Genomic DNA, 14,173 nt, shown 5'->3' on the forward strand with positions numbered 1-14,173 from the left:
ATGTGCAACTGTAGTCATCACCCTGCCCCCTAGGCACAGTCCCTCGGTCCATGAAATAGTTAATACATGGAGAAACTAACTCCCAGGGGAGGCGGGAGGGTTTCATGAGGACTAACATCCTGCTGTCCTAGGAGAACACCTGTTACAGGTAAGCAACTCTGCTTTCTCCTAGGACAAGCAGGATGGTAGACCACACACATGGGTGAATCCCTAGCTATAGGCTGTCTGAGAAGGACAGAGCGGGAAACCGCACCATGCTGAAAGCACCACCTCTCCCTTTTGCCTGTGAGGCAGCCGACCCACCAGGGTAAAACCATAGAAAACACTGAGACACCAACCCTCCTGTGCAGCAGGGGTGCCTAAGGCAGAGGAGTGATAACTTCACATCACGGGAAATAGTACAAGCAGGGCTCCTGAAAAGTAAACCCTGACCACAACAGGTCTAGAACCTCCTGGATACAGGAAGAACCCAGAGGTGTAGGGAAGAGAAAGACTCTTAGGAGACCACAGTTTTCGTCGGTGTTAAAAGATAACCAAAAAACAAATGGGGCCCGAGAGCCCCCCCCAGAGAGAAACCGTGATCCGCTGACATCCGAAGGCCGAATGTCTCTGCAGAAGAGTACTCAGGTTTGGCTGGTAAGCATTATGGGCAGAAGAAATCCAAGCAATGCTTGGAAGATCAAGCAGCGAATCAGGCAGGGCCTGGGACAGACACAGCGTGCCGAAGCATCAGACCTAGCTGACTGTACAGTACAGCTTCAGGGGTTTCCAGGGGCTGAAGGGATTGGTAGCCCAAAAACTCCTGAGCAGGGAGATGAGATAGGCCTGAAGCTCACCCAAGAACCCCCGTCAAGAACAGGACAGCACATGGGAGCAGGAAGGCCTAGAGAAGTGAGAAAAGCTAAGGCAGAATTGGCCAGAGCATGGCGAAATGTATGTATAAACGTGGTATATCCTGGCCTGCAGGTACAGAGAAGATATACCGTGAATGTCTCAGCTTGTCCTCCCCTCCCCCCTGTCCAACCAGAAGTCAGAAGGAGCGAAGATCACAAGCAGGCAGACTGGTGGATTGCCGGGGCAACACAAGTCGCCAAGATGTATATGAATCCCAAGCGAACAACTCACTGATGAATTCAGCAGAGAATTACCCAATGAGATAGAGCAAACCCTCCAGGGAGAAATCCCGAAAACTCCAGTAGATGGGAAGCTGGGGAGTCACATACGCAAACCCCGGTAGAACAGATTTCATTACCAGGCTGGAAATCCGAAGGGCAGGCCCAGGGTGATCTCGGAACAGATGGCCAAGCACCCGGCTGAGGTACACTACCTTTTTTAAACCCAGTAACACTAACTGCTGTATCCACATCCTCTGGCAATGAATTCCAGAGCTTAACTATATTTATTTATTTATTAATTAAATTTCTATACCGATATTAGTGGGGACATCATATCGGTTTACATCAAACAACGTAACATATAGGATGGAAAATACATAAAACAGGGAGAAGGGGAGGGATAGATAGGAACTATAAAAACGTAGCTTGAAATACATAGGAATACGGCTACTCTGAAACATGAGGTAGCTGAGACGTTAAAGTTGAAACAGGATATTTGTAAAAAATAAACTATGTACAGGGTTTAGGTGTGTTAGGATGATTATACTATAATCTGAGTGAAAACGAATTTTCTTCGATGTGTTTTAAATGAGCTACTTGCTAACTTCATGGAGTGCCCCCTGCTCCTTGTATTATCAGAGAGAGTCAATAACTAATTTACATTAACTTGTTCAAGTCTTTTCATGATTTTGTAGACTTCTATCATATCCCCCCTCAGCCATCTCTTCTCCAAGCTGAAGAGCACTAACCTCTTCAGCCTTTCCTCATAGGGGAGCTGTTCCATTCCCCTTTATCATTTTGGTCGCCCTTCTCTGTACCTTCTCCATCGCAACTATATCTTTTTTTCTCAGTGGAAGGGAGTGGACTCTCAGTGGAAGGGAGTGGACAGTGGAGTGCCTCAGGGATCTGTATTGGGACCCTTACTTTTCAATATATTTATAAATGATCTGGAAAGAAATACGACGAGTAGGATAATCAAATTTGCAGATGACACAAAATTGTTCAGAGTAGTTAAATCACAAGCAGATTGTGATAAATTGCAGGAAGACCTTGTGAGACTGGAAAATTGGGCATCCAAATGGCAGATGAAATTTAATGTGGATAAGTGCAGGGTGATGCATATAGGGAAAAATAACCCATGCTATAATTACACGATGTTGGGTTCCATATTAGGTGCTACTACCCAAGAAAGAGATCTAGGTGTCATAGTGGATAACACATTGAAATCGTCGGCTCAGTGTGCTGCGGCAGTCAAAAAAGCAAACAGAATGTTGGGAATTATTAGGAAGGGAATGGTGAATAAAACGGAAAATGTCATAATGCCTCTGTATCGCTCCATGGTGAGACCGCACCTTGAATACTGTGTTCAATTCTGGTCGCCGCATCTCAAAAAAGATATAATTGCGATGGAGAAGGTACAGAGAAGGGCTACCAAAATGATAAGGGGAATGGAACAACTCCCCTATGAGGAAAGACTAAAGAGGTTAGGACTTTTCAGCTTGGAGAAGAGAAGGCTGAGGGGGGATATGATAGAGGTGTTTAAAATCATGAGAGGTCTAGAACGGGTAGATGTGAATCGGTTATTTACCCTTTCAGATAATAGAAAGACTAGGGGGCACTCCATGAAGTTAGCATGGGGCACATTTAAAACTAATCGGAGAAAGTTCTTTTTTACTCAACGCACAATTAAACTCTGGAATTTGTTGCCAGAGGATGTGGTTAGTGCAGTTAGTATAGCTGTGTTTAAAAAAGAATTGGATAAGTTCTTGGAGGAGAAGTCCATTACCTGCTATTAAGTTCACTTAGAGAATAGCCACTGCCATTAGCAATGGTTACATGGAATAGACTTAATTTTTGGGTACTTGCCAGGTTCTTATGGCCTGGATTGGCCACTGTTGGAAACAGGATGCTGGGCTTGATGGACCCTTGGTCTGACCCAGTATGGCATTTTCTTATGAGATGCAGCGACCAGAATTGTACACAGTATTCAAGGTGCGGTCTCACCATGGAGCGATACAGAGGCATTATGATATCCTCCGTTTTATTTTCTATTCCCTTCCTAACAATTCCTAACATTCTTTGCTTTTTTGATAATGCTGCGAGAGGCGGGCCCTTGCTCTGCATTGGGAATGGCACACCTTCGATTCCCTCAGGACATGACAGCAGCGAAGTCCCTGGCGAACGAAGGTGCCCATGGGGTTCTGTGGTCGTGATCACAGCCACTGGTGTCTAGAGTGGTGACAGTGCCCATAGGGCCCTATGGCACTGTTGCACTCAGCAATGCAAAACCACAAGGGCACCAAGCGACTCTGCACCCAGGGATTCAATGGTGCTGGACAGACTCAGAATAGGTTCAACGGCAGATAGCGCCACCCTCGGTGCCTTAGATGCCCGTGAACACCAACTGCCTGGTGGCCCCAAAGGAGACTCTGGTGCCCGAAGTTATCAATGTACTGGTGGTACCAAGGAAGCCATGGGCGTCTGCAGTCCATACACAGATCACCAATGCCCAAGGAACTGACGCCAGTGCCATCGACTGTTCCCTTCAGTCACTTATCCATCCATGGGTGTCAATGCAGTGAGCTCGATGGTCTCGCAAGCACTGAAGCTCCAAAAGCTGTAGCCCAGGAAGGGACAGCATAGAGCTTCTCAGTGCCTCGTAGAGGACACCACCAAGAAGTCTCAAGGGCATGGGATCACTGCGCTTGGATGCCTCAGCATACCAGGGAGCTTCGAGTAGATGGCGACCCCTGTGCTCAATCTGTTCAAGGCCAAAAAACCTAGGCCACCTGAGGGCTGCAGGGTCATGCGTGGGCTTCCAAGAGCCCCAGCAGTTGATGGCCTCAGGGACGACCAGGGTTCGCAACAGGAAACCGAGTGCCTGGGCGGTGGTGCTTGAGGTGGGAACGAGAGGCATTGGTAGCATGGGGGCCTCCACGGTGGCCCTGCACCGTGATAGCCTCAAGGGCATCAATGTTATCAGGGCAGCACCGCATCACAATGTCACTGAAGTCACGTCCTACGCTGGCATTGAGGCCATGCACTGCGATGACCTAGTGGTAGGCTGCGGACTCAAGGGTACACACCTCGACAGCATCGAGGGCTGCCACAGCATTGCGGCTATGCACCTTGACAGAATTGAAGGCCTGCCCCCGCTTCAATCTCAGCAGCCTCGAGGGTGGCCATGCATGCACCTTGATGGGACTGAGGGCGTCGATGGCACCGCGGGTGTCGAGCACCGTGGGCACCACAGCGTCGATGTCGATGCAGCATCGATGGCGGCGCAGCACCAAAGGCACCATGGTATCGATGGCACTAAGGGCGCCATAAAGCAGATTGGAAGATGGTCTGTCGAAGCCAGAAGGCAAACAAAAGCAAGACAGACCAGTCACCTTAGCTTGAAGATATTTATTGGCACATTTATTTAAACAGAGCCCAACTCTGGCTGAGTTTTGGTATGAATCAATTTTGCTAGATGCAATTTCTGATCTTTTTTACTAGATAGGTTTCCGGCAAGATTCAACCCCAAATATTGTGCTTTTTTCAACTCTGCCGTTCAAAAGATTTTGCACAACAGAAAGTATCTCCACCATAGCTGTACGAAACTCGGCCAGAGTTAGGCTCTGTTTAAATATATGTGCCAACAAATGTCTTCAAGCTAAGGCAACTGGTCTGTCTTGCTTCTGTTTGACTAAGGGCGCCATGGCATCAATGGCATCTCGGCACAGAGGGCATCACAGTATCGATGGCAGTGTAGCCCCGATCAATGGCATCAGTTAGGGCTACTACTCATCTACCTCGGCACTCAAGCCGGTGCAGCGAGACTCCACTTCCATCGATGCTGACAGCAGAGATGGCATTGAAGGCGTCCCTCTATCTCTATGGCATCAAGGGTGACCATGGTAAGAAGACCCCGAAGAAGGACCAACACTAGTTAACAAGAAACTGGAGGGAAGCGGAATGGATGAAACTCTGTTTACGGAAGAGAATGTATGGGAAGAGCTAGGAAAACTGAAAGTGGACAAAGTCACGGGGCCTGATGAGGTTCACCACAGGATACTGAGGGACCTCAGAGATGTGCTGGCGGCTCCGCTGTGTGACTTGTTCAATATCTCCCTGGAAACGGTGCCGAGTGATTGGAGAAGAGCGACGGTGGTCCCAATTCACAACAGCGGGAGCAGACAGGAGGCTGGAAACTACAGGCCGGTTAGCTTCACCTCGGTAGTGGAAAAGGTATTGGAGTTGCTGCTGAAGGAAAGAATTGTGAACTATCTACAAGGAACAGAATTGATGGACCAGAGGCAGCATGGATTCACCAAGGGAAGGTCCTGTCAGACAAATCTGATTGACTTTTTTGTGGATCCATAAAGGCTAGAGGATGGGAATGAAGAGAAGAGGCATGGGGGTGACTTGCGAGAATGACAGCTACATCCTGGAGATTAATACCCTTATTCAATAAACATTCTCACTGTCAATGCGACTCCAGTATTGCTCTATGCTTCAACGGCAAAAGGAAATGTGGTAAAAACCCGGGAGTAGCTTGCTTGTTGCGGTGGTTACTACCCCAAACCAAATAAGTCTGATACTTCACTTTCAATGCATATCCAGCATAGCTCTCTGCTTCAACGGCAGGGGGGAAAGAGGAAAAGAGGATTTATATTCAGGCAACAACCAACAAGGACTGAATTACATAGTCTGGGTAAACAAATAATTATGGGTGTAGCTTGCTTGTTATGGCGGTTACTACCCTGAATTAATTAAGCCTGATACTTCACTTGGAATACATATCCAGCGCAACTCACTGCCTCAACGGCAGGGGGGAATAAAGAAAAGAGGAATTATATTCAGACAACAACCAACAAGGACTGAGTGGCACAGGCTGGTTAAACAAATAAGCGCGGGAGTAGCTTGCTTATTGCAGCAGTTACTATCCCTAACCAATTAAGCCTGATACTTCACTTAGATGCAGCTCCAGCACTGCTCTCTACATTAATGGCAAGGGTGGAAGGGAAATAGAACCAAAAAGATACTAATAAGGGCAAGAGTAACAGATAAGTATGAGAGAAAGAAAAAAGCGTGGAAGCTTGCTGGGCAGACTGGATGGGCCATTTGGTCTTCTTCTGCCATCATTTCTATGTTTCTATGTTTCCTGGTACACAATGGTGGGCCTGGTCCCTGACGCGGTCCTGAGATCGATGCGTCAGAAGAATGGTGCGCAGGTCAGAGCTGTGCATGGGCAACAGTTACTGGGCATGGCTCCGAGGTGCGGCAGCAAGCTGTTAACCCAGGCTCCTGCTCACCCTCTCTCCAAGGAGACTGCCTTGCCAAGACTGGCAAGCAGGAGGGGAGGCTAAGTCTTCCAGGGTTCCTGTCCATGAAGACGAGTTCCTTGGGATGTGGGGAAGAAGATCTCTCCTTCCCAAGAAACGGCATGATCCTCAATCCCCTAATTGGTGAAACGACATGGAACTCCAGCCTGATAGAACTCAGGCAAGTCCACAGGCTCAGTGGCCTACACGGATCACTGACGGACTGCATAACTTAGTCTTATCAGCACTGGGGAAAGGGAGAAAAAGGAGACTGAGCAAGGAGAGGACACAGATACAAAACTGCAGAAGTTGTTTTTCATCTTTTTTTTCTTTAATAGTTACAGACTCTGCCAAGCTGCACAGGGGAAAACCCCACTGTGCGGCTGGCATTCAGTTGGAAAGAAAAGGAAAAGAGAAGAATAAAACTACCTTAAGGAAAGAAAACTACCTTAAGGAAAGAAAAAAATCACATACGAAAACTGTGAGAAGAGAGCAAAGCCGAACACCGGGAGCACACGGCTCCGCGGAAAAAAAAAGAGACTGAGGGACTCTGCCTCGGGGGCAGGGTGATGACTACAGCTGCACATGCTCAGTAGGGCATGCTGAAAGCTCTAGAATCTCTGAGATCAAAGTTCCGTGCCGGGCTCCATCTAATGATGTCACCACGTCTGAGGACTGCCAACCTGCTTTGTCCTTGGAGAATACAGCGCTCACCTGCTGGCCAGGCAGAGCAGAGAGCAGACCAGGCCCCATGTGTGAGCAGGAAACGTGCGACTCAGCACCTACAGCTCAGCCAGCCTTCAGACTCCTCACTGCCTGACATGGAACAGTTCCTCCAGTTTCTAACTCTATGCAAAGTACACTCATTCATCTGCCCCACTACCCACAGTATATCAGATTCATGACCATATGACTAAAGAACAAATGCCAGGTAACTTGGACCATAAGCCAGTTGTATCGGCCAGGACAGAAGCTGCCTCTCTTTTGGCTGATGCAATGCTTTGCGTAACAAGTTCAGTAAGATCATGCAGTTAGTTTCGGTTCATTACTATTGGGCCACTAAGTGCTACATCTGTTTGGGGATAAAATTCAGTGAAGCTTGTTCCGTGCTCCCTAATGACCCCATGGCAAGGGATCTGGCGGAGGCTTGCGCAGACACAAGAAGAGGAGAGCAGAGGTTTGCAAGAATGCATCTTTATCTGTGGCTGGGACAGCTCTCGGCTGGCTGGCTCCCTCCGTCCTGTCTTCATTTTCTCTGTAGGATCCCGATCAGTTCGTCCTCTTAATGGTCAGCTCTTCTTCATCGCCCATGATCTCTTCCACTCGTGCCCTCTGTGAAACAGCACAACAGACAGCACTCAGAGATTCGGAAGACAAGAGAGGAAGCGTGCATACATCAGTATTAACCACTGCTTATCTCTGGCTATGAACAGGAAGGAGTGAATGTATTGTCTGGGATCCTGCCGGGTACCTGGGCCCTGGATTGATGGACCCTTGGTCTGGCCCAGTCTGGCACTTCTTATCAGGTCCTCACAAATGAAAGAACTGGACTGGTGTAGGGTTCTGGAGCCCCCTGACTGTCACATGTGGGTGAGCGTTTTCTCTTCAGCTCTCTGCAATTATAAACTCTGAGGCAGCTTATAGTAATGTAGTAGATGTGCTCTATCCAGCCTGCCCAGCCAGTTTTTTAACAGTTACTTTACTCTTAGTGTAATTGCTGCTCTGTGCAGGTTGCCCCTTTTCTCCATCTCCATGCTTTAGCCCGGGGATCCTGTATGCTTATCCCATGCCTTTTTTAATCCCTTCACCGTCTTTGTCCTCCCCAACTCATCTGGGAGGGCCTTCCATTCATCTACCACCCTTTCTGTGAAAACACAAATACTTCCTGACATTTGTCCTCACCCTACCCCCATGGAGCTTCATAGTAGGACCCCTTCTTCTAAGGCTTTCTTTCCATGGAAGAAGGGCTGATTCCTGTGCATTATTAAGGCCTTTCTGCAGCACACACTCCTGTCTCTCCTGCAGAGAATACTCATTTAGGGCTTTCAGTCTCATCTCCTAACTCTTTTGGTGCAAGCCCAGCAGCATTTTGGTCACTCTTCTCTGTCCTTTTTGAGATACGGGCTCCAGAACCGAACAAGTCCTGCAGATGAGGCCTCGCTAGGGACCTGTACAGAGCTACGATCACCTCCTTGCCCCTCTCTATGCAGCCCAATTAGCCTCTGTCTTCTTATTATATTGCATTGCTCCTGACTCCCTATAGGAGTCCTGTGCATTTTAGATCATACCAAACACACATAAGGCTTCTGTTCTTAGGTGTTAATAACATAGAAAGGCTGGTCGGAATTTTGCAGCTGTTTGACAGTTTTATGTAAATAAAATGTTGAGATTACTTACCTGATAATCTCCTTTTCCTTAGTGTATGCAGATGGACTCAAAACAAGTGGGTATAGTGTCCTCGTGCTAGCAGTTGGAGACGGATCTGACGTCAGCTCGGGTACATATACCCCCACAGGAAGTGAAGCAATTCAGTAATCTTCCTTGCAAAGCTTTATGGATATATGTTTTGACTGACCGATCGTTTAAATGAACAGGATTACCCTGACCAATTGATGGTAGCTGGAGACCGCCAGTGTATTCAACCGGAAGGCGTCGACACCCGGCAGGGTGGATGCCCTATCATAAGAAAACGTGGCTTACCGTGAGTCGGTGAATCCCCATGTATGCCGGCAGCCGGGCGGGATGCTGAGTCCATCTGCATACACTAAGGAAAAGGAGATTATCAGGTAAGTAATCTCTACATTTCCTAGCGTGTAGCAGATGGACTCAAAACAAATGGGATGTACAAAAGCTACTCCCGGACTGGGCGGGAGGCTGTCCGAGGCCCGTGTAGGATTGCCCTCGCAAATGCTGTGTCCTCCCTGGCCTGGACATCCAGACGGTAGAATCTGGAGAAGGTATGGAGGGAGGACCACGTCGCCGCTTTGCAGATCTCTGCCGGAGACAGCAGCTTAGCTTCTGCCCAAGAGGCTGATTGTGCTCTGGCAGAATGAGCTTTGACCTATAGAGGCGGTGGTTTTCCTGCCTCTACATAGGCTGCCTTGATAACTTCTTTAATCCAGCGGGCGATGGTTGCCCATGAGGCCGCTTCTCCTTGCTTCTTCCCGCTGTGCAGGACGAACAGGTGGTCCGTCTTTCGTACTGCTTCTGACATTTCCAGGTATCTGGACAGCAGTCTGCCGATGTCGAGATGGCGTAGCATTCAACCTTCATCCGACTTCTTCAAACCGTCCGTGGTAGGCAAGGATATGGTTTGGTTGAGGTGAAAGTGGGAGACCACTTTGGGTAAAAAGGATGGAACCGTACGAAGATGGATAGCCTCTGGAGTGATTCGGAGAAACGGATCACAGCAGGACAGCGCTTGTAGCTCTGAGATGCGGCGTGCTGAGCATACGGCCAGCAAGAACCCCATCTTCAAGGTTAACAAACGAAGAGACAGGCCTCGAAGGGGCCTGAAGGCGGATCCCGCTAGAAATTCCAATACTAGGTTGAGGTTCCACAAGGGCACTGGCCACTTCAGTGGCGGGCGAATGTGCTTGACTCCTTTCAGGAAACGTGAAACGTCTGGGTGTTTGGCAATGGTGTTGCCGTCACTCCTGGGACCGTAGCAAGACAGCGCTGCTACCTGAATCTTGATGGAGCTGAGGGACAGACCCTTCTGAAGTCCATCTTGTAGGAAGTCCAAAATGATAGGAATCTTAGTGGCATGTGAATTGGTGCTGTGAGAGTCGCACCAAGCTTCAAAAACTCTCCAGATCCTTATATATGTTAGTGATGTGGAGAACTTGCGTGCTCGGAGGAGTGTATCTATTACCGGCTCCGAGTATCCTCTTTTCTTCAGTCTAGCCCTCTCAATGGCCAGACCGTAAGAGAGAATTGAGCTGGATCCTCGTGGAGAATGGGGCCTTGCCGTAGCAGGTCCCTGTATGGAAGCAGAGGTAGAGGATTCCCTGCCAGTAGTCTTCTCATGTCTGCGTACCAGGGTCTTCTTGGCCAGTCCGGGGCCACTAGAAGAACTAGGCCTCTGTGTCGCTGAATCCTGTGTTCAATGGCACCCAGCAGGGGCCACGGAGGAAAGGCGTATAGCAGGATCCCCTGAGGCCATGGCTGTACCAGGGCATCGATCCCCTGAGCTCGAGGATCCCGCCTGCGGCTGAAATATCTGGGAACTTGAGCGTTGGACCTCTCTGCTAAGAGGTCCATGGCTGGCGTCCCCCAGTGATCCACAATTATCTGAAAGGCTGTGGGTGACAGCTGCCACTCCCCCGGCTTTAGGCTTTCTCTGCTGAGGAAGTCGGCCGTCGTGTTGTCCTTCCCGGCGATGTGGACGGCGGAGATGTCCTGAAGATTTGCTTCTGCCCAAATCATCAGGGGAGTTATTTCTAGGGACACTTGTTGGCTTCTGGTTCCGCCCTGTCGATTGATGTATGCCACCGCGGTGGCGGTCGTCTGACATCACTCTGACCGCTCTGTTGCGAAGTCTGTGGGCAAATCGCAGGCACGCTAGCCTGACTACCCGTGCCTCTAGTCGGTTGATATTCCACCTTGACTCTTCTCTGGTCCACCGCCCTTGGGCGGTGAGTTCCTCGCAGTGTGCTCCCCATCCGTTCAGGCTGGCATCTGTGGTAAGCAGAATCCAGGTTGGGGAGGACATTCTTGACCCCCGGCTCATGTGGCCAGGCTGTAACCACCACTGTAGCTGATACCACACTCTGGTCGGTAGAGGGAGGTGTATGGTGTAGTTCTGTGATCGTGGGCTCCATTGAGATAGAAGGGTGCGTTGCAATGGTCTCATATGAGCCCACGCCCATGGCACCACCTCCAGAGTGGATGCCATGAGGCCGAGGACCTGAAGGTAATCCCGAGCTGTGGGCCGGCTGGCGCTCAGCAGGACCTGCAGATGATTCCGGAGTTTTGACTTTCTCTTGGAGGTCAGGCTGACCTTGTCTTCTTGGGTGTCGAATTGGACTCCTAGGTATTCCAGCTGTAGGGAGCTCTTGTTTATGTTGACTACCCATCCGAGTCTTTCCAGAAGAGCTATCACTCTGTTGGTTGCTCGGTAGCTCTCCTCTGGTGACTTTGCCCTGATCAGCCAATCGTCCAGGTAGAGATGGACGAGAATTCCTTCCTTCCTGAGTGCCCCCGCCACTACTACTATGACCTTGGTAAAGATCTGCAGCGCAGTGGCTAACCCGAAGGGTAAAGCACGGAACTGGAAGTGCTGATTCAGGACTTTGAAGCGTAAGTAGCGCTGGTGATCCCGATGAATTGGGATATGTAGATAAGCTTCCGACAGATCTAGGGAGGTGAGAAACTCCCCTGGCTGTACTGAATTCTTGACAGACTGCAGAGTTTCCATGCAAAAGCTGGGGACCCGTAGGTGACAATTGACTGACTTGAGGTCCAGGACGGGCCTGAAAGTGCCCTCCTTCTTGGGTACTATGAAATAAATGGAATAATGCCCAGAATTTATCTCTCCTGCAGGTACTGGGATTATGGCTTTTAGGGCCAGGAGCCTCTGTAAGGTCACTTCTAGTGCCGCTTTCTTGAGAGGTGAACCAGGAGATTCCACAAACTTGTCCGGTGGAAGCCGAAGAAAATCCAGGTAATATCCTTCTCGGATGATGGCGAGGACCCACTGGTCCGAAGTGATCTCGACCCACCTGCGGTAGAAGAGGGTTAGCCTGCCCCCTATGGCTGCTACCCCCGGATGGGTCGGCTGATTGTCATTGTGGGTTGCGGCCGGGACCAGAACACGAGCCGGTTCTCTTCTTGTTGTGCTTAGCCCGAAAGGGCTGGTTCCTGGCCTGAGAACGAGGTGCATGATAGCGAGTCCTGTAAGGGTTGAAGCGCTGAGAGCTTCTACCTCTAGATGGTCTAGAAAAAGAACGCTGGCTCCTCCTCGACCTGTCTTCTGGTAGACGGGGTAATGGAGAGGCACCCCAGCTCAGTTCTCGAGATCGCTGCCGAACAGTAGGGAACCCTTAAAGGGCATTCTTGTGAGGCGTGTCTTGGAAGACGAGTCAGCCGCCCAATTGCGTAGCCACAGCTGTCTTCTGGCTGCCACTGAGGAGGACACTCCCTTGGCTGCCGTACGGACGAGGTCGGAGGCTGCATCAGTGAGAAAAGCGAGAGCTGATTCTATGTCTTCTTCCGGGGTGTTGTTTCTCGCTTGTGATAAACAGGAACGTGTCACCACGGTGCAGCAAGACCTGCTACCTCAAAGGCTTGTTTCAGGATGGTGTCCATGCGTCGGTCATGGGCATTCTTGAGGGCCGCTCCCCCTCAACCGGAATGGTAGTGTGCTTCACAATTGCGTTAACTATGGCATCTACCTTGGGGCACGCCAGCAGTTCCTTGGATGCCGGATCCAGAGGTACATGCCTGCCAAGGCCCGACCCCCTTTGAATGATGCCTCCGGCGCCTTCCATTCCAGATCGATTAGCTGCTGTGCAGCTTGTAGGAGGGGAAAATGGTGAGCCGTTTGGCGCAGGCCTTCTAACAAGGGGTTCATTTCGGGGTCCCCTGGAGTGTCCTGGCCCGGAATGGCCAGTTCTGATAGGCATTGTGAGACCAGGCCTGGAAGATCTTCTTTCTGAAAGAAGCGTCTCATGGTCCAATATGGTTCTATCTCCGAGGGAAGTTCACCCTCCTCGGGGGGCTCCTCATTTTCCTCGGAGCAATCCGAATCCCCATAATCGGGGCTGTCGGGTGGCGAGTGGCCGCGCCTAGGTCTCGAGGGTCCAGGGGCCGGATCAACCGGGACGGAAAGACCCATTCGAGGAGCAGTCTGCATCTGGACAAAGGCGTGAATCCCCTTAAATAATTCCACCCAGGAAAGCGAAGCCGGATCTGGCCGTAGGGGCACCAGGTCTCTCGGGTTCCTTGGCTGCTCGCCGTGGCCTGCTAAGTCCGGTGTGTTCCCTGAGGAACCGCTGGGCTGGGACTGATCCTGTCCTGGAATTCCCATGGCCTCTTCACATTGGGCACATAGTGAGTCGGCTTCCTCGCTCTGTGTGGCTCTGAGGTTGCATGCTGAGCAGAGGCTTAGAGCTTTCATGCCAGAATCTGGAGGTGCTGGCTCTGCGGCTGCCTGGGCTCTCTTATGCTCCATTCGCCTGAAATTCGGTGTCGCCCAACGATGTGCGCCTAACAAGCGCGCGCAACAGCATGCACCTATCAACGGGCGTCTTATAAACGTGCGCCCATCAACGGGCGTCTTATAAATGTGCGCCTATAACGGGCATCTTCTAAATATAAATGTGCGCGTAATCTAGTAGCGTGCGCTAACAACGTGCGCCTATTGCGTGTGCGCTTAGTTGGTGAAGGTGAGTAGGCAGGCAAAATGGCGACCTCCTTGGTGGGCTGCCTCGTAGGCAAAGCCCAGTTAGTCCACACTTCCTCGGAGACCAAGTAAAGATGTACGCCTTACCTTGTCTTCGGCGCTTCCCGGCTGCGACCCGGGCGGTCTCCGGCTGCGGGGGGAAAGGGTGAGTACCTTCACCGCCGTGCCTAAGGAAGTGCACCAGCTGCCTCTGGGCCACTCCCGAACTCATCTCGCTCGGGGGCCAAGTCCACGCCGGGACCGAGGCTGCCTCTAGGCCGTGCCCGAACTCGTCTCGCTCGGGGGCCAAGCCGCGCCTGAGCCCTTCTCACTCGGGGGCTGGGTCCCTGCTGCGAACCGGCCAC

The 14,173-nt window shown here is 50.6% G+C and overlaps 1 protein-coding gene across 1 annotated transcript in view; it reads right to left on the reverse strand.

Moving 5' to 3' along the window:
* Nucleotides 1–7,015: 7,015 nt before the first annotated feature.
* LKAAEAR1 (LKAAEAR motif containing 1) overlaps nucleotides 7,016–14,173 on the reverse strand; it is an 87,862-nt gene continuing 80,704 nt past the window's right edge. Inside the window, exon 4 of the mRNA XM_029613661.1 lies at nucleotides 7,016–7,756. Coding sequence (XP_029469521.1) covers nucleotides 7,694–7,756 — 63 coding nt within the window. The 3' untranslated portion in view covers nucleotides 7,016–7,693. The remainder of the gene's footprint in view (nucleotides 7,757–14,173) is intronic.

The sequence above is a fragment of the Rhinatrema bivittatum genome, chromosome 8 (genome assembly GCF_901001135.1).
Source record: "Rhinatrema bivittatum chromosome 8, aRhiBiv1.1, whole genome shotgun sequence".
Taxonomy (NCBI): domain Eukaryota; kingdom Metazoa; phylum Chordata; class Amphibia; order Gymnophiona; family Rhinatrematidae; genus Rhinatrema; species Rhinatrema bivittatum.